The sequence below is a fragment of the Struthio camelus genome, chromosome 11, assembly GCF_040807025.1.
Source record: "Struthio camelus isolate bStrCam1 chromosome 11, bStrCam1.hap1, whole genome shotgun sequence".
Lineage (NCBI taxonomy): Eukaryota > Metazoa > Chordata > Aves > Struthioniformes > Struthionidae > Struthio > Struthio camelus.
The window spans coordinates 1,578,728-1,603,868 of record NC_090952.1 but is presented as its reverse complement, the minus strand read 5'-3'; the positions used below and the strand labels follow the sequence as shown (position 1 = coordinate 1,603,868).

At 48.2% G+C, this 25,141-nt stretch overlaps 2 protein-coding genes across 8 annotated transcripts in view; both read left to right on the top strand.

Annotated features, from left to right (window-relative positions):
• Window positions 1-18,457, top strand: part of ARHGAP36 (Rho GTPase activating protein 36) — a 33,773-nt gene extending 15,316 nt beyond the window's left edge. For 5 of the 6 annotated variants that reach the window (XM_009673047.2, XM_068957171.1, XM_068957174.1 and 2 more), the window contains 4 exons: window positions 3,399-3,547; window positions 4,563-4,733; window positions 6,435-6,532; window positions 8,532-9,214. In XM_009673047.2, coding sequence (XP_009671342.2) covers window positions 3,399-3,547; window positions 4,563-4,733; window positions 6,435-6,532; window positions 8,532-8,670 — 557 coding nt within the window. In that variant the 3' untranslated portion in view covers window positions 8,671-9,214. Of the gene's footprint in view, window positions 1-3,398; window positions 3,548-4,562; window positions 4,734-6,434; window positions 6,533-8,531; window positions 9,215-9,905 lie in introns of those variants that run through there. The other variant, XM_068957170.1, reaches the window with a different exon arrangement.
• A 182-nt stretch (window positions 18,458-18,639) lies between these two features.
• On the top strand, window positions 18,640-24,853 carry LOC104142858 (regulator of cell cycle RGCC). Of its 2 annotated transcripts, XM_009673045.2 has the most exons (5): window positions 18,641-18,804; window positions 20,231-20,386; window positions 20,915-20,995; window positions 22,173-22,235; window positions 23,581-24,853. In XM_009673045.2, exons 1-5 carry the CDS (start codon window positions 18,783-18,785, stop codon window positions 23,586-23,588), a joined length of 330 nt encoding a protein of 109 aa, XP_009671340.1. In that variant the 5' UTR covers window positions 18,641-18,782; the 3' UTR covers window positions 23,589-24,853. The 2 variants fall into 2 exon arrangements, with proteins under 2 accessions (XP_009671341.1, XP_009671340.1); XM_009673046.2 differs by lacking the exon at window positions 22,173-22,235 and having other exon boundaries at window positions 18,640-18,804.
• The last annotated feature ends 288 nt before the right edge of the window (window positions 24,854-25,141 follow it).

The window sequence follows — 25,141 nt, the reverse complement described above, 5'->3', positions numbered from 1 at the left end:
GATGTATTTGAAGCTCAGTTCACCTCCACCTTAAGCAAGATACATCCTAGGCTGTGATAGATCACTGTTTCTCAAAAATAACATGGTTTGTGAGTTCTCTGAGAACACAGGGTGAATCCCTATGATGAGTGTCTTATAAAGTGGGTGAAACACATCAGATCTGTAAAGAGGAAGGCAGTTTCTCCTCTTGCTCTGTTGTGTGCAAAATTTAGTAAAAAAAAAAAAATCTAGTGCTATTTATTTCCAGGAAACCCATAGAAAGCAAAACTTTCCACTTAGGAAAAGGAAAAGGAAATAAGAAAACAAATTGTTCTTAAGCAGGTGTATGTGCCTGAGCTGAGCTCCGAGTAAACAGCATATGTGGAGAACAGGTAGGAAAATGAAACATGAAATGTAAATAGGAGGAAGAGATGTTATACCAAGTCACTGGAAGAGCGACTGCCTTGATTGATCTGACAGACATCCCTATGAGTGGTTGGAAAAGAGAGAGAAGAAATAACATCACTGAGAACTCAAACTACGTAGACTGGGAGGGACATAGCTCTGCTGAGAGTCTGCCCCCCTCCCATAGCATCATCCTGGGCAGTGTGTGCTCTTGTGGCATTTGACATGCTTTTGACAACCAGCCCTGCTCTACCCTTCCCCACACACTGCGGGTTGTCTGCCCTCAGCAGGATCACAGTAGAGCAGCATGTTGTGTCAACATATTGATCAGTAATGGTTTTGTGTCATACTTCTTAACTCAAGGGAAAGCCAGAAATGACTAATCCAGGGCATTTCTAGATACCCTGAACTTAACCAGTTCCAAGTAGGTGAGACACATCTTCCTGGAGCCACCAAAAGCTGAGATACCTCGCAAGCTGGATCACCCCTCTTCTTACTTTTTGGAGATTTAGATGCTTTCGGAAGACATATGGCCAGCTGTTCCCCTGTGTCCCATTCTCAGATGCCTGTAGGGTGGTGAAACTGCAGGATCCTGGGGTAGGGGAGTTCGGTGTTGAGACCACTGGCCTCAGAAGATGGTCTCACTGCTTGTAAAAAATGTGAATAAGGAAGATGCAAGGAAGGAATCAATATCTGAAGGTGGAGAGAAGGCCAGGCCAGACATTTGCTTCTAAAAGCTTTCTCCCCTGCCACAGCTTACTTCTTTGAGCTAATTAAGGAACACATTGAACAACAGAAGCTGTGAACAACAAGCACCATGGGAGTTGTTCCTACCTGTGTTTCTCATCTTTTAATCAGTTATTTATCCCCCAACAGATCTGCTTGTGTCACAGCTGTGTCATTTACTTTAAAACTTTGAGAACCTTTGCCCAAAGTCTTTTAGAAATTCAGGGAGATGCCAGCAACCCATATTACCCACATTTCTTGATCCGTCAGAGAACTCCAGGAAGTCTGCAGGACAGGATGTCTCTCTGTAGGGGCCATGCTGGCTTTGCATCTTGGTATTTTAGTACTGCTCACCCCTGTTTGGCTCTTCTCTGCTTATGGACTATTCTCTTTCCTGCTTGCATGTTCACAGCTGGGCTGGTGGCCAGTGTGGGTTGCAGAGGAAGGGGTGGTAGGTTGTGTGATGGCTGCAGCCATGGTTGGTGTCTGCGAAAGGAGGCAGTGGTGCCCAGCATGCTGCCATATGGCACCTTCCTGGAGCCCTGTAGTTATTATACTAAGCTGTTGTGGTTGCTGGAAAGGTTTGAGTTACTGCTGGTCCTGGCTTTGATGCTTGCTTGGCAAGCTCAGTAAGTTCTCCCTGTGGGTTGGGAGTTTGTAATTGTTGCTCAGATCTGCTAAGCTGTTACTTTTGATGTATTTTGATCTTCTATTAATGTGCACTGCGTTTCTCACGCAGGTCTATAGTCTAAAAGAGAGATTAAATGATGTACCTTTGTCCTATAAGGACTTTTTAGGTGAAAGCAAATGATTAGGAACTGTTGGGATGAACTATCTTCTCTACATGTTTCCCAGTGGAAATGAGCGTTACTTTGGCTAAAAGATGGGCTTCATAATTTTATTCCTGGGAGATAAGAAGGTTCATAGAGCTTGCCATGCCATTTGCTCCAAATAACCTCACAGGATTGCATAATGTTCACTGTACTGAAATACACCTTGGTTTTGGAGTGATATATGCAGATATGAAACCTATCATCCACAGCCACATCTTCCAGGCTTAGCACTAAAGGTGAGCACATATGGCCAGACCAAGACTGGTCTGGACTGCTATCCCATTTCCAGGTCACTTAGGGGAGTGTGTAAAAACAGGGTGAATATACAGTATTATTTTCCTCAATATGTTCTTACATCTTCCAGTGATCTCCAGGTGAGAGATTTCCTGAGCCTGAGGTTGTGCTTTCATGTTTAATAACCTGTAATGGGTTTTTCTTCCATCTGTTTTTCCAGTCACTTTTTAAGCCCATCCAGACGTTTGGTGGCCGTGACATTTGGCAGATCATAGGGCTGCAGTTTAATTGCGTGCTCTGTTATGTATGCCTTTGTTTTCTCATCATCGCTAGGATGCATGACTTGAACGACTTCTCAGCTCACGTCTGGTTTGAGGTTCTCATACCCAAACAAAAAGATCTTGCCCATTCTTTCTATTCTTTTCTATTTAAGTGATCCAAGGGAGCTTCTCCTTGTAGCTGGCACCAGAGTGGGATGTGGGGCCATGTAGTCCGTCGCCTACTATTCTTTCCTCTGTTGCCTTTCCTCCATCACGTAGAGCTTTGAACTTGTCATGTTGCATCACATACTATTTTTTTCAGGCATTGTCTGTAACCTGGGCTCACTGAGTGTTTGCTGTCTCCCTGCCCTCCTCCCCTGCCAGCTCTGTATTGCCATCAGTGCAGTGAGGCTACATTGTTTTCTACTGTAAATTTTGTCAATATAAAAGCCAAATAACCCTGGGCTGCAGGTGGACAAACCATGAAAACCATGGCAAAACCATGAAAATTCCTGTCATACCGTGTATAATTTTTCGAATATTTGTTATCCAGAGCCTTTCTTACAACTTCTCTTCACAAATACTGCCTAGTGGTGTTAGGATTAGCAACGTGCTGCCTGGCATTGCTGTGTACGGTTGTTGCAGTCTGTGGTCTCTCTGTTTTATAACGGGATTATAGTCCTTCCAGTCCAGGACAGTCTTTGGCTACGGGGCTGCACAGTACCAAACACAATCACATCGCAGCCCTTTCTGGGGTCTCTTAGAGTGCTTATGCCTGCCTGTACAGGATGAAATATTGGCCAGAATCACATGCTTTTAACTAAAGGGTAGGACACAGTCTGGCTCCCTCCAGATCTTATGGATTTAAACTATGGGCAAGATGTGTCTAAGGCTGTCCAGCTGGAAATGTGTACCAGGCAGGATGGGAATTGTGCTATATAACAGGCTGCTTTCTGCCTAGCCATGGAGGGCCCAGTGCAGCTTGCCACACTCCAGTTGCTGCTCTTCCTGCTGCCACCCTGCCACAGCGACACACTGTACCGGCTTCTACAGTTCCTCAATGAGGTGGCCCAGCATGCCGAGAGCTCCCAGGGCCCTGATGGCCAAGAGGTAAGGCTGGCCCGAAAGGGTCAACTGCATAAAGAAGGAATTATTTCATTTTGTTGGTCAAAACCAAACAGGGGAAAAAATTCTAGGGTAAATCTCAATGAAATGAAAAACCAGTTCAGGAAAATATGTCCTTTGATCTGAAAAAGCATATCCTGCCTTGTCTTTGAACATTTTAACATTTATTTCCCCACTAAAGGGACTGGAAGGAAATATCAGACTGACTAGAGAAGCTACAATATTTCATTAAGAAAAAACAAGTCAGAAACCCTTTGTTTCAAATTTTCAGGAAGTTTTTTTGGCAGTCCATTTTTTTCTAAGATGAAACAACATACAAGTGTCATGAATTCCCAAAGGTTATTGAGTTGGATTCCCATGCTCATCCTGCCTGTGTCTGTGGGAAGGACAGCTTTACAGAAACTGGGACAGACAACACTTTAAAGCATAGAAGAAGAAAAAAGAGAGAAATAGAGATAAAACAAAAACAAAATCGTAACTAAATCCCCTCCTCTATGCTGCATCCTTTCTTTTGGGTCTCTCTCAGTCTAGCTAAGCGATTTTCTGGGTCACAATAACCCCAGAGAGGCCTGGCTGTGTGTCTGCTCAGGCCTTTTTTTGTGGCCTAATTTTGTTTTTCCACCTCCAATTTTCATAAAGAATTTGTTATCATATACTGAGGATGATTTTGGTTTCTCTGGACAATTAGAGCTCTAAGTCTCGGCATGATACAAAGGCTTTGTCCCGTAGTATAAGATGATGTAGAAATGCTGGCTGTTACCTTCTGGTATGGGTTTTGAAAGTGAGTTAAATGGGAATGGAGTCCCTGATGCAAGGAAAGGGAGAAAGTGTGCTCCAGCACCACAAACCTTTTGTGCTGGCCCTGTGACCAGACTGGACATCAACATCTCTTCCTTACATGGTAGCTTATGTCCCTGTCCAGGGTTGGGCTAGGGTATCCAGGGATGTTTCATGCCACCGCAGCTGTAATCTGCAATTTCTGTCTGTGCTTGCTTGCCAGATTCCTGGGAATAAAATGACAGTCTCAAACTTGGCCACAATCTTTGGCCCCAACATTCTACAGAAAGAGAAGCCTGGAGAGAAGGACTCTAGTGCCATGGACATTGAAGACAGCACTGCTGTCATACGGGTGCTCCAGAGGTTGATTGAGCACTACCAGGCCTTGTTTATGGTAGGTGAGGTTTTCTCATAGCAGGCCTTTCTAGCCTCTTCTTCCCCTCTGAAGTCTTTTCTAAAGACAGCCCACTTAGCAGCAGGCAACTGGAGCTGGCTTGCAAAGATATGATCCATTCCTCATGTCAGGTGTAAATATTAATTCAGGATGGCTTGTACCTGGCTGCATAAATGCTGGGTCATGCCATGAACATATCCTCTCTCCGTCTCTCAATGGAAACATCCTTGTGATAGCTGATCAAGCTAGTTGGGACAGGAAACCACAAACCAGCAACAACTGTAGGGGCAGTTAACCTCAGTCCTATTTCTTCCCCAGTGTCTCTGTGAAGGGGGAAAAAGGAAAAAAAACGGGAGATGCAGGAAGGAGCTGGAAGTTGATGGTGTGGGGAGCAGGCAGTGCAGCCTTAGACTGATGAGGGCAAGGAAGTAAAAGTAGGGAGAGGCAGTGGGAGGGGGGGGAGTAGTGGGAGGTGGGATTACTTCAGATCTGCTCTTCAAATGGAGAGTCTGGACCACCAGTGTCAGGCAGGGAGTGCTTTTACCTGGGAGACCAGCTGTTCAGGAAGTAGAGCTAGCAGTGCCAGGGCAAGGGATGGAGACAGAGCTCCAGCACTATGGCTCTGTTGTAGCTTGGATGGGGCCCAAACAGCCCAACTTGACTGCCCGCCAAGTGCCTGATTTGGATCAAGGGACAGCTGTCCTTCTCTCCTAATCCACCTGCTTTCCTACTGTCTCCTGCAAGCCCATGTTGTACTCTGGGGCTGGTGAGTGAGGGGCTTTTGGGCTCACAATCCCTCTGATGAAAAGACATCCCAGGAGCAGTCATGGAGCAGATGCTGGACAGCCTGTGACTGTGGCCTAAGGAAGTCCTGCTCTGGCCAGTTGTTCAGGTGGACTTTAAGCCTTCACTGTGGCACTTTCTGCTCCGTCCTTGTTCAAAGCAGGTATCGGGGAGGCATAATAGACTGGGAACCCCCCCCTCCCCTCTAGGCCCAATGCTTCTCCTCACCTTTCTGGTGATGCTTATGGAGAAGAACAGGAAGAGGTGCAATGCTGTACATGAGCACAGGATGGGTCACTTGGTACAGATTATGAGGTGGGGGTAGCAGATGAGTACAAATAGCCCTGCAGGGTTTGCAGGGAGGACCGCAGCCAAAGAGGTCGCATGGGGTACTTTACGTGGACTCAGGCACTCCAAAGCAGTCCCCTGAGAACGTGATGCAGATGGGTGCTGTGCTGTAGTGCTTCTGCAGAGGCTATTCTCCTTGGGAACAACCTAATTGGAACTGTGTAGCTGTTTCCAAACCACAGAATAAACATTCTGGATGAGCAGAGTATACATCGAGCACTTCTGGTCCTGGTTTTGGGAGGAGACCTGGGAAATTCCAGAGAAATACCAGAAATGGCCATTTCCTGTGGATGTATGGGAGTGTGACATCTCAGGCCCCTGAAAAGCCTTGAAACAATTTCCCCCATATCTACAGGGAGACAATGAACTGGGGGTTAGTGTGGAAAGAGCATGGAATGGGATCCCGTACAGACTTCCTGAGAGATGTGGGGAGCGTGACACCAATACAGAGTGTTTGTGAGCAAGTATTGATATGGAGACCCTTTGGCCTTGCAGCTTATGGCCTTGGTTATCTTTGTTAGTTTTCCTCTCGGAGAGAAGGTGCCATGTATATGTATATATCTCTCCTAGGTCTCTCCAGAAATGCAACATGACATCTTAAGGAGACTATTTCAGACAGACCCTGATGTCATAGATTACCTCTTGCGCAGGAAGTTCAATACCGTGCTGTAAGTCCTCCTTGAGACACACTGTGCAGTGCTGCTGGATGGTGCCTTGCTGCTCAGGGGCAAAGCCTTCACACAGCAACACTCATTACACTGCTGGCAAGCTACAGACAAATCCTCTTGGTCATTCACGTGCTCCTCTTACCACCAATCTTTCCTGTTCCTTTTATCACTTTCAGTCATGAACTCCCCATCTAAAATCCTTCATTTTCTGTGCTAGACCCTTCCACCAGCTGAAATATCCCAGATCAGCTCTCCCCCTTGGAGCTCCCTATTCTCTGTCTTTCTCCCCAGCCTGTGTTATATTCTCTCCTTCCCCTAAATCTGCCTTACACAAGAATTCCTTCATTGCACACCTCTTTTTGTGTGTATATCTAAGCAGCCCTTATCCTGCTACCCTCCCAGTCTCCTCCACTGCCCCAGCTTCTCAGAATCATACAGCAATGCCTACTCTACTTTCAGCTCCATTACCAGCCTCCAAATTTTCTTCACCCTTGGTGTTGTCTGCGTTCTTGTGCGTTTTGCCCCTCCTTTGTGCATCTGAATAGGCGTGTATGTGTGTGTGTGAGACTGCCAGCTATGTCCTGCACGTGTGCTTTTTGGCTGCAAGACAGGATAGTCCCATAGAGGCCCAGAATTTTAATTCATGCCCTTCCCTGCAGGTCAAGAAGGTGGGGTAAGAGGGCCTTGCATCCCATGAGCTGGTGTGGGGAGCTACCTTCATCATAGCATGTGACAAAGGAGGTGTTTTGCTCCCTGTGACCTGAAGTAGGATGTGCTCATCAGCCTTCAGGCTGACTTTCACAATGTTATAGTGTAGGCTCTCCTGTGGGAAATGGTTTCCAGGACCATGGACCGTATGAGTGATATCTCTGCTACTGGTGCCTGTGGCAGAACAGTGCTTGAAGAGGAAAGTCCCCTTCCATCCTTTTGGCATTGTGCTTTCCTGAGCTTGGCGCTCCAGCCAGGAGCAGGTCACATGTCTCAGGCTGGAGAACCACAACAGCTCAGGCAGGAGCAGAGCCATCTTAGCATTCTGCTGGTTCCCTTCGAAGTGGACTTGCCAGCCCCAAAAATACAGTGTGCCCCTGCCTAAGATCACTTTGCCTCTTGCTATGGGTCATGGCAGACTACAGTTTTCATGATCATTCATTGACGGCATCTGAACCTTCATATCTTCAGCCTTTTGTGACTAGACACTAACTTCATTTCAGTATTCTGCTTTCCTGTTTTCTTATTGTCACACTTAGAGCTTTTAGAGATAGTTCGTGGAGGTGTTTTTTTGAGATGCTCCTTGGCTTCATGCAGAGGATTTCCCCAAGCAGTGATGGTTCAGCCATACTTCAATGTACAGCTCTTCCACACCACCAAAAATGGGGGGAAATGGGAAGGAAAGGCAGGTTAGAGCCATCTTTTGCTGAAGAATACCAAAATACACAATCAATCGGAAAAAGGAAAATCATAATACAGTAGTTTTAAGCTCTCAGTGTCAGGAGGCAGACAGGAATGTCTTTGCCAAGACTGACAAAAGGCTGGGGTGGGATTCTTGGATAGTAGATAATATATGTCATCATAAGATACATTTTGATTAAGTATTATTATGTAATAATGAAAACAAAACAGTTTATGAGGTTGTCCGTGATCCATCAATTTCCTGGGTATATGGATCTACTGTTGAGGACTTTTAGGTATTTACATGCAAGTTACCTGTTTGACATCATCACAAACTCAGTATAGAGAAAAGTCAGAACAAGAAATCATAATAGGAAGAACACTCCTAAACCTCAGCCCAATGAAACTAACTGTTTAATCTGTGAGAGAAGTTAAGATAATGTCAAACTTCAGACAATTAAAAAAAAAAAAATCTTACTTCATATTCCTTTTGAAACTGTGCAAAGAGATGGCAAATATTTGTGGTCACTGCTACAGTCCATTTGGATGGGAGGGGGCTAGCATTAGAAGCAGTTTGCAAATAGCATCTGTGTTTTCTTTCCTTTCTCAGGAGCATAGAGAGTGAGCCTTTGACAGAGGAGAGTCCACCATCCCCACTGCCCAGTCAGTCCTGCACCCTGGAAAGAAACCAGGTCTCGTCAGAGTTATACAGCAGTGTCTCATTCCTAAACCTGGATGTTGGCATGTAGCAAGCCTGAGACAGCTCCTGGTACTGCTTTCCATGGACAGAACTGGGCAAGCTTTCCACCACAAAAATAAGTCCTCTATCCCGCTTCAGAGGAGTAGAGAAGTGCAGGGAATATGAATCTCTGTGGGAAATTCTTTGTTAACAGTAAACGTACCAAATTGTTCTGGTGGGCAATGTATTTGCAGGTTTGCAACAGCAGGTTTGGTTTTTTAAAGCATGGGTTTGTTGCTAGATGGCAATGGCGAACTGCATGCTTGTGTGGTGAAAGCAGTGGCTGTGCATGCAGGTAGTGGTATACGTAGGTGAGCGTGCCCTGCAAGTGAGCCAAAAAGCCTCTGGTGTGTGCTGTGGCCCATTTGCAAGTTTGAAATGGTGCAGTGCCTTCAGCACAGCAGAGCCTCTGTGATCTACTGTTTGACAGAAAACCCTGTAATGTCCCCAAAATGGGGACATGGTGTAATAAGTGGGAACGCTGTATTCTTCAGATTATGAACTTTTTTCCTTGAGTTAATGCTCAGTAAGTAAAACCTCTAGGATATTTTAAAGATTCTGGTGTTTTTTAATGGTCTTTCACTAAGAACCTAAGAGGCCCCATCCTCTTGACATCCTCCCTTCAGACACTTATCCACACTGATCACATACCTCCCTCCTCCCCCCCCCCCCCCGAAGTCTTCTCTTCTCCAGACTGAACAGGCCCAACTCTCTCAGCCTTTCCTCATAGGAGAGATGCTCCAGTCCCCTCATCATCTTTGTAGCCCTCCACTGGTCTCACTCCAGGAGTGCCATGTCTCTCTTGTACTGGGGAGCCCAGAACTGGACACAGTCCTCCAGGGGAGGCCTCACCAGGACTGAGGAGAGGGGCAGGATCACCTCCCTCCACCTGCTGGCAACACTCTGCCTCATGCACCCCAGCATACCATGGGCCTTCTTGGCCACAAGGGCACACTGCTGGCTCATGGTTAACTTGTTGTCCACCAGCACTCCCAGGTCCTTCTCGGCAGAGCTACTTTCCAGCAGGTCAACCCCCAGCCTGTCCTGGTGCCTGGGATTATTCCTGCCTAGGTGCAGGACCTTGCACTTGCCTTTGTTGAACTTCAGGAGGTTCCTCTCCGCCCACCTCTCCAGCCTGTCCAGGTGCCTCTGAATGGCAGCACAGTCTTCTGGTGTGTTAGCCTCTCCCCCCAGTTTAGTCTCATCAGCAAACTTGCTGAGGGTGCACTCTGTCCCTTCCTCCAGGTCATTGATGAATATATTGAACAAGACTGGACCCAGTACCGACCCCTGGAGGACACCGCTAGCCACAGGCCTCCAACTTGACTCTGCGCCATTCACCACAACCCTCTGAGCTCGGCCATCCAGCCAGTTCTCAATCCACCTCACCGTCCACTCATCTAGCCCACACTTCCTAAGCTTGTCTACGAGGATGTGATGGGAGACAGTCAAAAGCTGAAGTCCAGGGAGACAACATCCACTGCTCTCCCCTCATCTACCCTAGCCAGTCATTCCATCATAGAATGCTATCCCTTGGATTCCCTTTGGTGAATCTGTGCTGACTACTCCTGATACCTTCTTGTCCTCCAGATGCTTAGTGATGCCCTCCACGATGAGCTGTTCCATCACCTTTCCCGGGATGGAGGTGAGGCTGACAGGCCTGTAGTCTGTAGGTCCTGCAGGAGTATCTGGCTGGGCTCAGCCTTCAGGAGCACATGCGTCTTTGTCCTGGGGAACACTGCTATCCTGCCAGATTGGCCGCAATAGTGGAGTAGCCCCCATGTACCACTGCCGCTTCTGCTCCCACAGTCACCCTTTCCCCTGCACAGACAGGCAGAGCTGCTGTGGCTCATGAGGTTTGGGGCCTTGTCAGAGTCCAGGTGGGCTGACAGCTCCTAACACTGAGTCTGTTCAGGAAAGGGGAAGGAACAAGAGAAGATGAGCATGCAGGCCTGTGCTGGGCACAGGAAAGTGGAGGATAGAGGTATAGACAGTGTGGTGGCCTTGGTCCTTGGCTCATTGGTGGAGAACAGCCCCAGCACAGTGTGGCAGCAGTCTTTCTCTGCAGGTCTGCAGGGCCAGCCCCAACAGCTGGGAGTGACTGTGGGAGCCCTGGCTCCGTGGCACAGCAAGTAAAGGAGGGCCTGTGTGAACTTGGGCCTCAGGCCAGGGTCTGCTCCCCATGCCCGCTGCTGTCCTGAAGAAGGAGGAGAAGACAGGCTCAGCGGGAGATAAGGAGCCCTCTCCTCTTCCCCAAGCTTGGGGGGTTACGTCTCCAAATGTGAGGTCTCAACTTTTCAGTTTAGCTCTGAAGGTCACTGAGGTGGCAATGAGTTTATAGAGCTGTGGCTGAAGAGGATACTTGCTGAGCTGTACATCTCTGCCTTGGGATCTCTCAAGGATGCTACCACCATGGACAGAGGGTCTTCCTAGCCCAGGGTAACCAGCACCCACAGTCCAAAGGAGGGTCCTCTTGAAAAGAAATGGCCTCATACCAAACCCAATGAAAGCAGCTGAAAGTGAAAGTACAAAGCCAGGTCTCAAGGGAAGAGTCATGAAGGCCAGCAGGGTTCAGCTGTGGCTTCATGTGTCAGGACTTGTCCTTCAGCAGCCCTGATTCCTCCTGGTCTCCTCACTGGAGCAGCCAGGGACCAGTCTGAGGCAAGCTGGGCTGGTTTGCCCAACAGCCATGCTGAGGGGGAATCACTTGGCAGCTCAGTGCAGAAGTGCTCCATCAACGCTGGTGTCCTGCCCTGTTTGTGAGCAGGATCCCTGTGGCTTGTCTGGTGTGCCCCACACCGCCCTAACAGTGCCATGGCTTTGGCCACCCCCTGATCCTCATCAAGAGGATGATCTGAAAATGTCTGAGCCTTTCTTTACCACCAGCCTCAGCCATGTATCCAGCAGTTGGTACCCGAGACCTCTCACAAGACAGTGCACCTTCCCAGCCATGCTGCTCAGGGGTGAAATCTTGTGTCCTAGAGGCCCTTCCCCTGTGAATGGGTATGGGTGGGGTGGGTGGAAAAATAGTTCCCAGAAAACAACAGAGAAGAGAGGAAAAGTATGTGCTGTGAGATAGTGGGTGGAAGTCTCCCAAGAACTGATAAGCTCTAGGGACTAGCAGTGCTGTTGAATCTGCAAGAAGTGATAAACTCAGGACACCGTGAGTCTGCCGAATCTGTCCAAAGCCACCAGCACGCACTAACATCAACAGCCACTGCATAACACAGACCATATCCAAGGAGGCAGTGACTGCTCTGTGAAGATAGACTATGGGATAATCCCACCAGTCCTGTACCCGGTGGAAGAGCAGATCCTGAGGGACTTTACAAATGCCTTCCTAGAAGCCTCTGGCACATTGGTGCAACTGTCCATTCCTCAGGCAGCAGCTGGGGTCAGCCTCCTGGGTCCTGCTGTCCCTGTATAGCTCTGAAAGCAAGTGCATGACCTATGTGAGTGAGTGAGTATGTTGTGAGCCTAGTTATCACCTGCTGGTAATAACAGCTGAAGTCTGTTAAGAGTAACATCCTAATGAGGAAAAGGTGTTCTAATAATTTTTGGCTCTGATTTGATCCTCTATGAGGGAAAAGGGAACGTACAACACTTGGACACCTCTCCTATGTCACCTGAGGGGGAGTACAGAGATGGAACCTTGGCTTGGGAGAAACTGAGGACCCCCTCTCACCTCTCTGTCTGCTTTGCAGTGCATGGAGACTGGCAGGGGTAGCTGCCTGCTGGAGCAAGGCTGTGGATGCCAATATGTGTGCAGTCCCTGTGCCACCACAGCAGGTGATAGGGGGGATTTGTCCCATGGGGCTGGTTGGAGAGGACGTGGTCCCTCCAGCCCAAGTGGGAGACAGGGCAGTGCTCGCCTGTGACTGCACCACGGCAGGCTGACATGGAGGGGAGCTGAGCCTTGGGCCTGCAGGGACTGCTCTATAGCAGAGCGTTGGTTAGAGAGAAAGGCATGTGTCATGAATGTCTGTAAGCATAGCCTTGAGAGATGCAGAGAACCAAAAAACAGTGAGCACCTCCTAGTGCAGAGATCTGTAACAGAAATACTAAGGTTGATATGAGTGAAGTATAAATGGAAATATGTGTGAAAGCACAGGAAGAAACAGCAGAGCAAAAGGTTAAAAGAATGGCCTGTATAGATAAAGGAGGACACTGCTCTCAGGACATGGTTTAGAGCTTTTGTAAATAAATATAATCTTCCTCTTCTGTAAGATCTCTCACTGTTTTATTACACAAATTTCCCTACCTTTAAATAGTGGAGAATGTAAAAGATTTTGTCCAGTAGAGCTCATACACTTGTTGTTCTGGAGATAATAACTGGTTGGATCCTTGAGGGTTGATAGTTGTTTGGAATAGCAGTAGAGACAAAAGGCCCGAGGTCTGCTTTATTTTTGAATATGCAGTGCGTAGGGCCTTTGTGAGTGATTGCAACTGAAGATTTTGAAACTTATGGGATCCTAATGAAGTGTGTACTACTTTGATGCCAGCTGAGCCTAGCAGACTAGTTTTGCAGGGCTGAAGGCTGTGTTTGGAAATGTGTTGACAGGTTCTGTAGGATTCACTGATGGGAAGCATGTTGAAGAGGAAAGTAGGTAAAGGAACTGGTGGTGATTTGTACCCTCATCCAGACATAGATCAGAAAGACCAGAGACCTAGTGCTGGACTGAGAGAGCTCTGCCAGGTAATGTGTCTGATTTAGAGGATGCCTTTAACAAACACTGTACATTGTACAAAGTGGAAGGAGAGAAAGAGTGGCACCTGCTGTGCAGTTCCTTTGGCATGCCTTCCAAAAAGCATTAAAAGAAAAAAACAAGTCACATATGGGGGAATACTTGATAGTTAGCAGAGGTAGAGAAAACAGATGAATACCACCATCACCAGCAACCAAAAGCTGCAGATTCTTATTGATGAACTGCAAGATCATATGCCTGATTTGTAAGCTTGTGTAGGCACAACTACACAAGAGTCATCTGAGTACAAGCAATAGGAGGAGCAAGTGAGTGGATCACAAGGCTTCATCACTTTAGGGAACGAGGGCTATGGGAAGGGGCCACAGGTGATCTGTGAATCTACAAGAAGCTGCAAAAACCACCACAGATGGCCTCAGTGGTAAGGGATGGCTCATTTAGGTCTGTAGATTGGTAGATATTGGCTGATAGTGATAATGATGCTTCAAATGGGGACACCTGGAATGACCCTGACCTATAGGAAACTGATATCCCTGGTAGTATGGGTGTAGTGAGGAAAGTTTTCTAATCAAGAGACTACGTGGGTAGTATAAAATCCCAACCTGTAACTCATGCTTGCTACATCTTGTGATCTCCAAGTGATGGTGAAGGATTTGGGAAAATGTGAGAATCATAACAGTAGCTGACTGATTTAATAGAGCTTCCACAGTAAAGGAGGCAAAAATTTAGATGCAGAAGAACTTGTGTGGCTGTGCCAAACAAGTACATCTGAAGATGCAGTTAATATCACTCAGTTTAAGTTCAAGGGACACGATAATCCAAACATGAGGGTATACTGAAACTCTATGTTATTTTCCTTGCTTAGCAAGAACATTTCTTTTAAAGTTTGTTTTCCAAATTTCCCAACACCGGACGGGAGATGACAAGTTACTCAGGGTTCATCAGGCAACACACCATCTTTCCCAGTCGATTCAAACAAATCTGCCTTTCAATTTTTATTTTATTTATTTATTTTTTAAACTGCATAAAAGGTAAAAATCAGTGTGGTTGTAAGGGCCTTTCTTGAAGCCTATCACAAAACTTCAGAAGTGCTTAGTGCAGGTCGACACAGAAAATTAGGATATTGCTAAAATCTCCACTTGAGGGCAACACCGCGCTGCTGACTAGTCATCGCTGCTCTGTCCTGAATCCGTTACTTCATGAAATACATACCTGTGGCCAATCTTACAGACGTTTTTCTAGAGAGCAACACATACACTTTTTTCCTCCCTCAAAAGTGCACTAACTCTCACCAACTGCCATGCACAAGTAGTAATTTATAACTTGTTTTATTTCAGCCTCACAAAATAAACAGTACTTCACAAGTCAATGGCAAAGAGCCATCGTTCATAAAGCATTAAGGCTGCTCTGTACCTGCTCAGGTACTGGCCATGTAGGCCTGCCCTTTAGAATTATATAGTATAAGATTTAAGGATAAAAATAAAACTAGATCCAGGCAAATCTGGTCAGCTTTTGTTGGGCTTCAGATTTAGTTATCATTGGCTTCTTTCCTCTTCCTTCCCTCCCTCACCTCCCTAGTTAAAAAAATAGCCCGAATTTGCAAGCCCCCATAATTTCCTCTTTTAAAACAATCTGAAAGTTTCCGTCCAGATGCTCCTAGACCTCAGGTGCCAGGATGGAGGTTGTTTGCTGTAGTGGGTGGTTGTCGGTTGGTTGGTAGCACTAATACCAATGACATTTCAGACCACTCATCACTGGAGGGGTTTTTACAGTTAGACAAGTTTAGGGGTGCTCTTCTAGGGAATCCATGTTATTAATGCCAACATTTGAATTCAAGCCACTGCATAACTTTTTAAAAGCTTTCAAATTCAGTTTGTCTGCATTAAAGGGAAGCATTACAGCCAAGACATATACCGATACAAGACTTCAGGACACAGTGGACAATAGTTACCAGGGAGGTAAGCAAAAGTAACAACTCTCTACACAGTTTTCATGATCCAGTCAAGGATCTTGTCGTGTGTTTAACAGCTTTATAAAAATATTCTTTTACCAACATTTATAGGAATAAGGTCCCACAGACACCACAGACACCACCAGCAAGAGAGGTAAAACAAGGAGTATCTTGCAACAAGTCATTCATGAACAAGTAAATGACAGCATAGCCAACAGCAAAGATATCATAATCTTTTTTTTTCTTTTAAACTATATGTCTTCCTCACACTGCTGATAAGTATACACATGTAGGTAAACGTTGTGTACAGTATCACTTAACACTTCATCAAGTCCAATTCCCATGGTAAAGTGAAAGAACTTAAATGACTCAAAACAAGTCCCTTCCATTTTGATAAAAGTATTGCTTTATCTGTATTTTTGGGGCCACTGAAACTGTGTGAAGGTTTAAATCCAGAGAGGACAGGGGACAGGCTCATGTGGCAAATAACAGTGCCCCAAGCTCTTTAAGCAGTGCTGAGTACTGAGGGATCAATACCTGAACACGTCTGAGAGGACCTAAAAAGCCAGTGAGAATACACCCGAAGCTGAAAAGAGCCATTAGATCAAGGAGGCTAACTGGCAATAAGGGCAATATGGAACACAAATTAGTTGTGTAATTTTTTCTTGCCTTTGGAGCAAGAGCAAAAGATCTGGAACAACCCAAAGCTGGCTGAGTGCCAGCACCCATCACTACCCAGCAAGAGAGGAACTACTGGGTGTGTGTTTGGGGGAGGAGGGGTGTTCCAGCTCCCAACAGGTTGTGTCATTCACAGTAAAAATCACAGAACAGGGGATTATAGTGGCATAGCAAATCAGAGCTTGGTCACTCCCACCGCAGCGGGTGACAATGCTCTAATACTACTTCCCGTAACCATCTCAAATGACAAAAAACAATTTCTTCTAAATGGAAGTTCTCTATAGTGAGGTCTGAAATCATGTCCTGCCCAACCTTGCATTCAAAAGAACTAGAGATGCTGATAAAATGCTGCTGACACTAGCAGTTTATTGGTATGTTTAGCCAAACATTAAAACATGGAAATTAACATCAAAAATAACTTCCAGCTGCAACAATGAACTAGGCTCTACTACCATGTAATGCTGGGCATGCTACAGCCATCAAGATGATAATCAAGTCTTTTATACCTACTGGAGCCCACCTGGGTGACTAGGTTTTGCAGAAATCAAACCACAGTGACAGAGTACTGTCCCCACCTACAAATCAGCAATTAACAGCAATGAGCAGTAAATCCCCTCGTCTGCACTCAGGTGTGTATTTACTGAGAAAGAGACCAGAAAACTGAGGAGTCCCTGGCACAGTGAGGAAACACTCACCAGGTAAATGTCTGGATAACATTCTAGTATTTTTTTGGTGTCACTTAAGCAGCCAGCCAGCCAGAGCTTAATGGCTGAGGATCTCTTCTGTTTGCCAATTGTTGCTGCTGAAATTACCCAGCATTGAGCTGAACAGTGGTGTTTGCTGCAGCTGTTGTTGATGGGAATACGCTCCAGAGTGTCATCCAGCAACGGACCTCTCAACTCAGAAAAAACACAAGTAAAACTGAAGAAGACAAGGTCTCCCTTCTGCCCTTAAATCCAGAGTCACAAAGGTGTCAGCATCATCTAATGGTTATGTACAGGAGTAAGAGACAAAAGCACAAAAAACAGCACAGCCAGAAAACAACAGAAGCGTTGCACACAGGAATTGCCAGCTGTACATAAGGAAAAGCTTTTTTTTTTTTTACTATGAGCGAGCACTGGAGCAGGATGTCTAGAGATGTTGTGGAGTTTCCCTCCTTGGAGATATTCAGAAGCCGTCTGGATGTGGTCCTGGGCAGCGTGCTCTAGGTGACCTTGGTTGAGCGGGGGGGAGCTGGACTAGATGATCTCCAGAGGTCCCTTTCAACCTTAATCCCTCTGTGATTCTGTTTTGTCCTCTGCAGACTACAGTCTCCCCCTGTGATATGCTCATCCTCCCAAAGGGTGTTCACTTTCATAATTCAGGGATGGCAAAAAACATTTCAGAGCTCTTGACCAAGTCTGGAATCCACCAAGGCAGGATGGATTGAAACTGCCTACCAAGTCAAAACCACCAATCATCCTAAACCTAGAAAGGACAAACCAGCTTTCAGCTCTCTCCCCTCATGTAAACAGTGGTCCTTAAATTTGGATTCGACCTTAAAATACCTAGGGCTTCCAACAGAATTATCTTTAACACACACATCCCTCCTCAGAAAAGATCTATTGAGAGGGACTGATGAGATTTTAGGCAGTTAGGGGAATGCAACCTCTGTAAAAAGCAATCATAGCCTGAACTCACCATTTCCAAACCAACAGACCAGAGTTGGAGCACACTACCTCCATTGCCCCCCCTTGTCTCCACCCCAGACAGTTGCTGTATTAATGCAAACACAAGGTCAGAATATATTGATGGCTTTTCATTCCTGGTAGGAGCAGAAGATGCACAAGTCACGAGTGCAGAGAAGTAAATGCACTCCTGTAATGGGTGAGTGTATCCCTTCAGTCGGTTTTCTAAGGTTACGGCAAAAATCCAAGCACGTGGTCTGCACTGTGTCTTTGTGACAACTCACAAATATCAGCCAGCTAGAGGTTAAAAGCAAAGGTAGAAATGATTGTAGACTACAAGATTGGATTAGGCAGCTGGTGCTTTCCTTTGGCAAGGGGACAGGGGAGAAAGAGCAAGGAGCGAAAGGGCAAGAGGAGCAGAGGAGAAAGAAAATAAGCTGTGAAACAAACTCTCCCACACTGAGGGGACCTGAGTCCACGGAGAGCATGAACAAAGGGTGAGCCCCGAGCAGAGGAGGCAAAGCTTGGCTGAAAGCGAGTGAACACAGCATGGAAAAATCATTCTGCATTTCAAGAGAGGTTAAGCTCTTGAGCGAGATGCATGGAGAAACCGAGCACTTAAGAGGAACTTCAAGGATCTCGAGAACATAAGTTATTTCCACAGTAGGGATGACCTCACTCAGCCTCGCTGTCCCGTGGCGAGAAGGGGGGGTCCCGGCCCCCGCAGGGTGTCGTCTGGGCAGCCGAGCCGAGCGTGTGCGAAGAGGACGCAGGCCTGAGTGTCGACCGAGAGCAAAGGCAAGGGGCGACCTGAGGGGGGGAGGAGCTGAGCGGGGCGAGGGGGGCGCTGCCCCGGGGGCCCGGGGCGGCCGGGAGGGTGAGGTTCCCGCCTCCCGTCCCGGCTCTGTGCTCGCCCCCACCGCAGCGCGGCCCCGCCCCGCCCCGGGAGCCGCCGCTGATTGGCCAGGAGCGGCGCGCGGGGCGGGGTCGCCGGTATAAGACTTAGCGCGCTCGGCCGGGCTGCGCCGCTTTGCCGCTGGGGCTGGGGCGGTGGCGTAGGTCGGGATCGCAGAGTCCTTTGGTCTTTCTTCCTTTTCCTCCTCCTCCTGCCGCCCCCGGGACCATGGCCGCCGAGCCCGCCGCCGGTGAGTGCTGCCGCCCGCTTAGCTGTCAGTGCCGCGCTGTTGTGGCGTCGCCTCGGGGCTTGCCCCGTCCCCGGTCTGCTCTGGACAGGTGCCCTGCTGTGCGGGGCCTGGCCCACCCGAGTGCCACCCGCTTTTGGAAGAGGCTTGCACGTGCTTTTTTTTCCCCTCTCCTTGTGATGACTCCTGTTAGAAAAAGTGTGGAGGAAGTGAGCCCAACACAGTGCTTATTGTTTGCTCTGGGAGAAGGATGTGATTTAAAAGCTGCAAAACAAAGGTCAAGGCCACCCCCCAGCTGGCTTTCTACCTTGGCCTTATGTTTGCCTGGCTGGGCCTTTTGGCCTGGCCTGTATCACTGGAGGCCACACCAGGTCTTCCTGCAATGCTCTGTCAGTGTGCCCTGGCTGTGCACATTCTCCTGCCTGCTGTCCCTTTCCATGAGCTCCCTTTCAAAAGTGACCTGAGCTCAGGGCTGGCCCTTGTGTGGCTCTCCCTTGAAGGCAGTGCTGTCCTCAGCTCTCTGCAGTGGTGCTGCCCCAGTCTTCCCTCCCCAGGGCTAGGCTGGCTTCATGGGGTAGAATCCTAACATGGGGTGGAAGTACAAGTGGGGGCTCTCTGTTTTTTTCAGTCAGCCCAATCTGGCCAATGGGGTCTGGTGAGGTGCAGTATGCTTGTGCGTGCTGGAGTCTCCCTGCCTTCAGAAGGGGATGGAGTAAATGCCATTGGCTTTGAGGGCATTCTTGTGATGTATCCCTATGGAGCAGCCACCAGACCTCAATAGGTCTGTTTGCAGCCCTGCTGCCTTGTTACAAGCTATAGTATATTTAAGATGATGAACTGTGCTCAAAATATGTCCGGGCCCTGCTATAGCCTTGCCTGAAGGTGCAGGGAGAAGCTGGGTCCAGGATCAAAACTGTTACCTACAGGGCACTGGCCTGGAAGGATTGTTCCTTGCACCAGGGGGATGGATGCTCCCTGAAAATATTTCCTCCTGGTGCCAGGCTCTTTGGTCTGTTCTTTGTTTTTTGGCCTTGTCCCATCTACCTGGCTGGGAATGGGGTGGGGGAATAAGGAACTTCAGTAGGCAGGAGCTGCCTGCTGCCAGCCCAGGATTAGCTCTTACTGGGCTGTCTCATGCTCAGCAGTGGGATGAGCTGGAAGGACTACTGTGCTTTCTAAGGATTTGGATGTGCTCAGAGCTCTGCCAGGGAAGCGAGGGGAAAAAGTGAACCCCAAGCTTGCTGCACTGAACAGAGTTTCTGCCCTGCCTCTGCAAAGCTGTTGGAGCAGCTTAGCTGCCCTGTGGTACAGAGCCTAGGCCTGTTCTGTCACCAGCCTGTTACTGCTCCAGAAAAGCTTTGGCTGGGGTTGTTTGCCTGGTACCTGTCTGAAACCTCAGTTTGTTTTGTTTTTTTTTCTTGTCCCACAGCACTGCCGGATGACTTAAGCAGCCTTTTGCAGGAGTTTGATGAGGTGATTGAGGACTTTGACAGGGGCCCTGCATGTCAGTATGAACAGCATCTGGAAGAGCTGAAGAGGAAAGTGGGCCACAGTGTATATGACAGTGGCATTGATGAGCTAGAGAGTGAGTCTGGGGCTAAGCGACTAGGAGCTGTGGGGGAGGATAGCTTTGCTATCAGGACAGAACGGCTTTGAGCACTCTGGTTCTTCTGTGGTAAATCACTAAACTTACTGCTGATCCAGCCTTTGAGTTGTCTGACTCGTCTCTTGAGGGTTGTATGAGTAACACTGGGATTTGTCTGGGAGGGCTGCGATGACCACTGGATCTAGCTTTCTTGGTCAGCACCTGTCAGCATCTGCTGGCTTGACTGCTACAGAATTGCACTGGGCTTGACATGATTGTTTCCCTCTGATCCTCTCTGTTCTCTGTAATAACCCTAGGGATTCCCCATGGCTGTACCTGGGGAACTTGATGCTATTAGGCCTCTGGTAGAAAAGCTCAGTTCCCTTTTCTAAGTGTTCCTTGTGGCAAAAATGCAAATGGGCTGTCCAAGAGCGTAGGTAAACTAGGGATCCTCTTCCATGTACAAGCTAGGCCCCTGGTTCTGCAACCTATGGGCCTTGGACAGTGACTGATGCTTTGCAACTGCAGGTACCAGCTCATCCCCAGGAAGCAGTCTAAACTCCAGTGAGGAAGATCTCAATGCTCCTGCTAATGCTTACACCTCTAAAGGTAAGGCTGGAATATGTTTGAAAGGCTGTTTGCAAGAGTTTTCTTAGGCATGTGTGTTCTTGGTGAGAAGAGTCTAAAGCAATAAGGGAAGTCCCATATCTGGCACCTGAGATCACCCCTTTCTGGCTCAGCGGCAACAGGCATCCTTCTGGCCTGTGAAGGGGGTGTGTGTGTGCATGCCTGTGGTGCGTTGCAGGATTTGGAGAGATATTGTGATCTGAGGCCCTGGCTGGATCCTGCAACGGATATGAAGCTGGTTTAGCATGTTATCAGTTAGTCCTAGACTGAGCCAGGACCCTATTCAGGAGATCTTGCAGAGATTAAACGATGCAGGGGACTTAAGCTGTAGTTTTCTTCCCACTATGCACTGATCCAACTCTAACCTTGCTAACTTAACTCATGTGAGTGGGAGGATGAGGTTCTGCCTTTGTTTTCCTGATATTCAGCCTGAATTGCCCTTGCTGGGTTTCAGGGTGCTGCTTTGTACAATACCTTCTGGGAATGTCCCAGCCTCCAGAGTTTGGGGCTAAGTGGGCTGGGAGGAGGGTAGAGCTCCTTCTGAAGAAGGCTAGTTCTGGTGGTGGGGGGAGATGTCCTGTATCTTTAGGTCAGAATTAGTCCCGGGGATTTCCCTTCCATGCTGCCCTCAGGCAGTCCTATGGGTAAGACTGCTTGCTCCTCAGCCCTGTAACTCCCAGCTCTGATCTGCAACCCCTGTATGTATGTGGAGGGGAACATACTGGCCCTAGAGAAGATTCCTGATAGATCAGGTATTAAGCCCCATGTGAGTGCAGGAGTCCAGAACCTGGCAGTGCTGGACAACTGCTTTGAAAGATTCATCACTGCATATCTGTGGTGCCTTCAGTGTCCTGATACAAATAAGGACTCTAATCCCCTAGAGATGCATTGACCCACAGAGACACTGTGCTCACAGGCTTTTGGGTTTATTCTAGAGCTGTGCAGTGTTTGCTCTAGAACCTGTTGCAAATGCAGCTGTTACATAACCTCCATCCCATGTGTTCACGGGCAGTCTGCACAGACGTGCGCATGACTCTTATGAAAGCAGTAGGTAGCCTGAGCAATTTTCATCAGAAACAAGGGTCAGGGATCCTTGTTTAACCTAAACTAAAGCAGGAAGAGAAGGAGAAGCCTGACAGGGTGTCTTTCTGTCCACTAGCTAAGCTTGGAGACACACAGGAGCTGGAAGAGTTCATTGCAGATCTGGATAAAGTGCTAGAGGGTATGTATACAGCCCTGATCACTACAACTTGGCCCAAGCATGGGACAGCCTTCATGATGCCTGTAGTTTCTCCAGAACTGGCTGTGCTGTGACATTAGTGTGCAGTCAGGGCACAAATCACCCTCTCTGTTTCGGGGTGCCAGTTCAGTCTACATGGCAAGTCTGGCCATGTTCTACCCTTCTCCTGTCCCAGGAACACAGCATGGCACAACCCCTGGACTGGGGCTTTGCTGCTTCATCTGGCTCAGAAGAGCCTTGCCCAGCACTATTCATAGCTGGGATTCCCACTCAAGAAGGGTTAGACTGTCTTTAGCAGCAGAGGTGGAATCTTGTTCCTGTAGTGAACTCCTTCAGTTCTGGGCCCCATCTAGATAGCATCTGTGAATGCCTTCAAGCTCTCAGCTGGGGAAGAAATTCCACTGCTTGTGCCTCTTCCCTTGTACTTCAGTTTCACCAATTTGTGAGGTGTGGGTGGCAGTGCTGCCCTGTTGGAGGGGGTTGGGGTTTTGAAGCCCAGGCTGGCCATACAATGAAAAACTGGAGGAAAGATGGCAAAACAGTAGATTATATAGAGCTATTTTAGGCTGGCATTTGTAGGAAGGCCTACAGGTGTTGCTGTGGCTCTGTGCCTCCAATATCTTTCTGATTGCAAAGAAAAGCCCTTAAGCTGCAAGAAAGGAACTGAGCATGGAGGGAGGAAGTATTTTCTCATAGTGATATGGCCCAACCTAGGTTTCCCACCCTTGAGCAATCTCTGTGGGAGCCTGGTCCTCTGAAAGCACAGGCACGTTGGTCTGACTCTGCAAAAAAACAGTTCTTTCTTCCTGACAAAGGGCTTGGTAGCAGGTAGCATGGGGAAGATGGTAGATAAGCTATGGAAAGTTTATGGAGAAAACACAGAAAAACTATGGAAACTATGGAAAGCTGCTTACCCAGGCAGCTCTGCAGCCTTGTGAAGTTGGGGAGTCCCCATAGCTTCACAGCTGGGGAAACTGAGGCACAGTGGCCACAATCCCACTCTGAAGGAACTCTGGGTAGCAGGCTGGAGGCAGTGAGAACTCCCCTTTCCCCTCACCTCCCCACACAGACACAATGAGTTGACTCTCAGTAGCTTCTTCCCTTCCCTCTGAGTGTCCAAAATGAGTTGGCTGATGAGGAAATGTTGCCTCTGTGGGCCCTGAGTCATACTGGGAGTCACTACAAGCAAGAGCCAGAGTCCTGATTCAGGTTTCTGTTCCAACACCCACTGCTAGTTATTCTGGGTGGGGGTTTTCACTGTGCTGTGCAGCCCCTTGCTACTCTCTGCAGTGGACTCACTGTTTTTATCCCCTTGCTTGTCCTGCAGAGATGTAAGATGTGGTTTTGGTGGAGAGTTTGGAGAGGAGGATCCACAGCAGATGAGCCTGGAGTGTCCTTGATGTACCCTCTGTTTCTGTGCCCACTTCTTCCACTGCCTATGCAGAGGACCGCACTTCCATGCCATGTGGTCTTATTCTGTGCTGGGGAACAGCCTTCCTAGCACCAACCACCATCTGGCATGGCCCCAACCACAAATGTGGACTGATCTTGTCTGAGCTGGCCAACCTTCTGCAACCTGCTTTTACAGTTGCCTCCTTGACTGGCACCAAGCGAAGAAGGATGCTGCATCTGAGTGTTTGGGGTGTAAGTTCTGGAGTATCTGTTTGTGCCAGTCTCTTAGCACTGATGGACTTTGATCTGTTCAGACTTTCTGACGAGCAGCCAGAGAATGTCCATCTTCAGGACAATAGTGTGTGTATGTGTACATGGGGGGGAGGTAGGGGATGTATTACTGAGCATAAGCTGAACCACAAGTGATAGGTGGTAAACTGACCGAGCTGGATGGTCACCATTCTGTTTCACTGCTCCAGCTGATTTCTAGGAGGACTCCCCTGCTTTGTAGGCACTCCCCTGCTGCAGGGTTCATGTCTCCCAGACAGGATGCCAGGGCCCAAAGGAGCAGGTGCAGAGCCCCCAGGCCCTGGTGTCTGTGCTGGGCAGGCTGCCAGCAGGAGCAATGGGAGGCTGAGGGTGCTGTACTGCTCCTCTGTGGTGACACCAATGCAGCCACAGAGCAGCCCTGTCCTCAGCACTGCCTTAGGATTACCAGGAGAGCTGCCAGTGTTTGGTGGCTGGTGACTGCTGGAAATGGCACAGGTGGCTCTGTTGAAGCTAAGCTAAGCCTTGGTCTGCTCCCATGTGTAGAGAAGGACTTGGCCAGCCTCAAGATCTGAATAGCTCTTGGTGAGGATGTGAAGCTTTGCCCTACAAGGGGGGCTGGCCAGCTGCTGTGACCCAGTGGCTTTGGGAGGTTTCTGCCTCTGAAGCCAGAGGGAGAAACTATGGCTGATTTTTGGGTAAGATCAGCCTGCAGTACTTCACTGGCACCTTAGTGTCCCCTCCTGGTTCAGGAAAGCCTATTCATTATGGTGATATTTGTCACAGACAGTGACATCCACTGCTGGCCCATTGCTCTGCCTGGATAGCCTCAGATAAGGCCCTTTGCCTGCATGCCAAGTGCCTCTGCCCTGACTGCTGCTGTAAATACTGTAAAAATGGCAATATACAGTGCATAGATGGTATATATTTTATGACTAGAAGTCTGTCTTTGCATTGGTTTGTCTTTTTGTCCAGCTCATCCCCATGCATCCCTGTCTCCCAAACTGCTTGGAGCTGTGGGGCAGGCAGAGAGGGGTGGGAGCAGTGCTGGTGTGAGGAGAGGGGCAGTGGGAAAAGGGATGCCTGTGCAGCACAGGGTGACCACAGGCTGCTGAGATCACAGGGCTAAGTGCTGCACCATCTCTGGTGGCTTACATCCAGTATGGGGTGAGAGATCTTTTGGGGAAAGGCTTTGGAAGACTGCATTAAGCAGCCTTCCTCCACCTGAG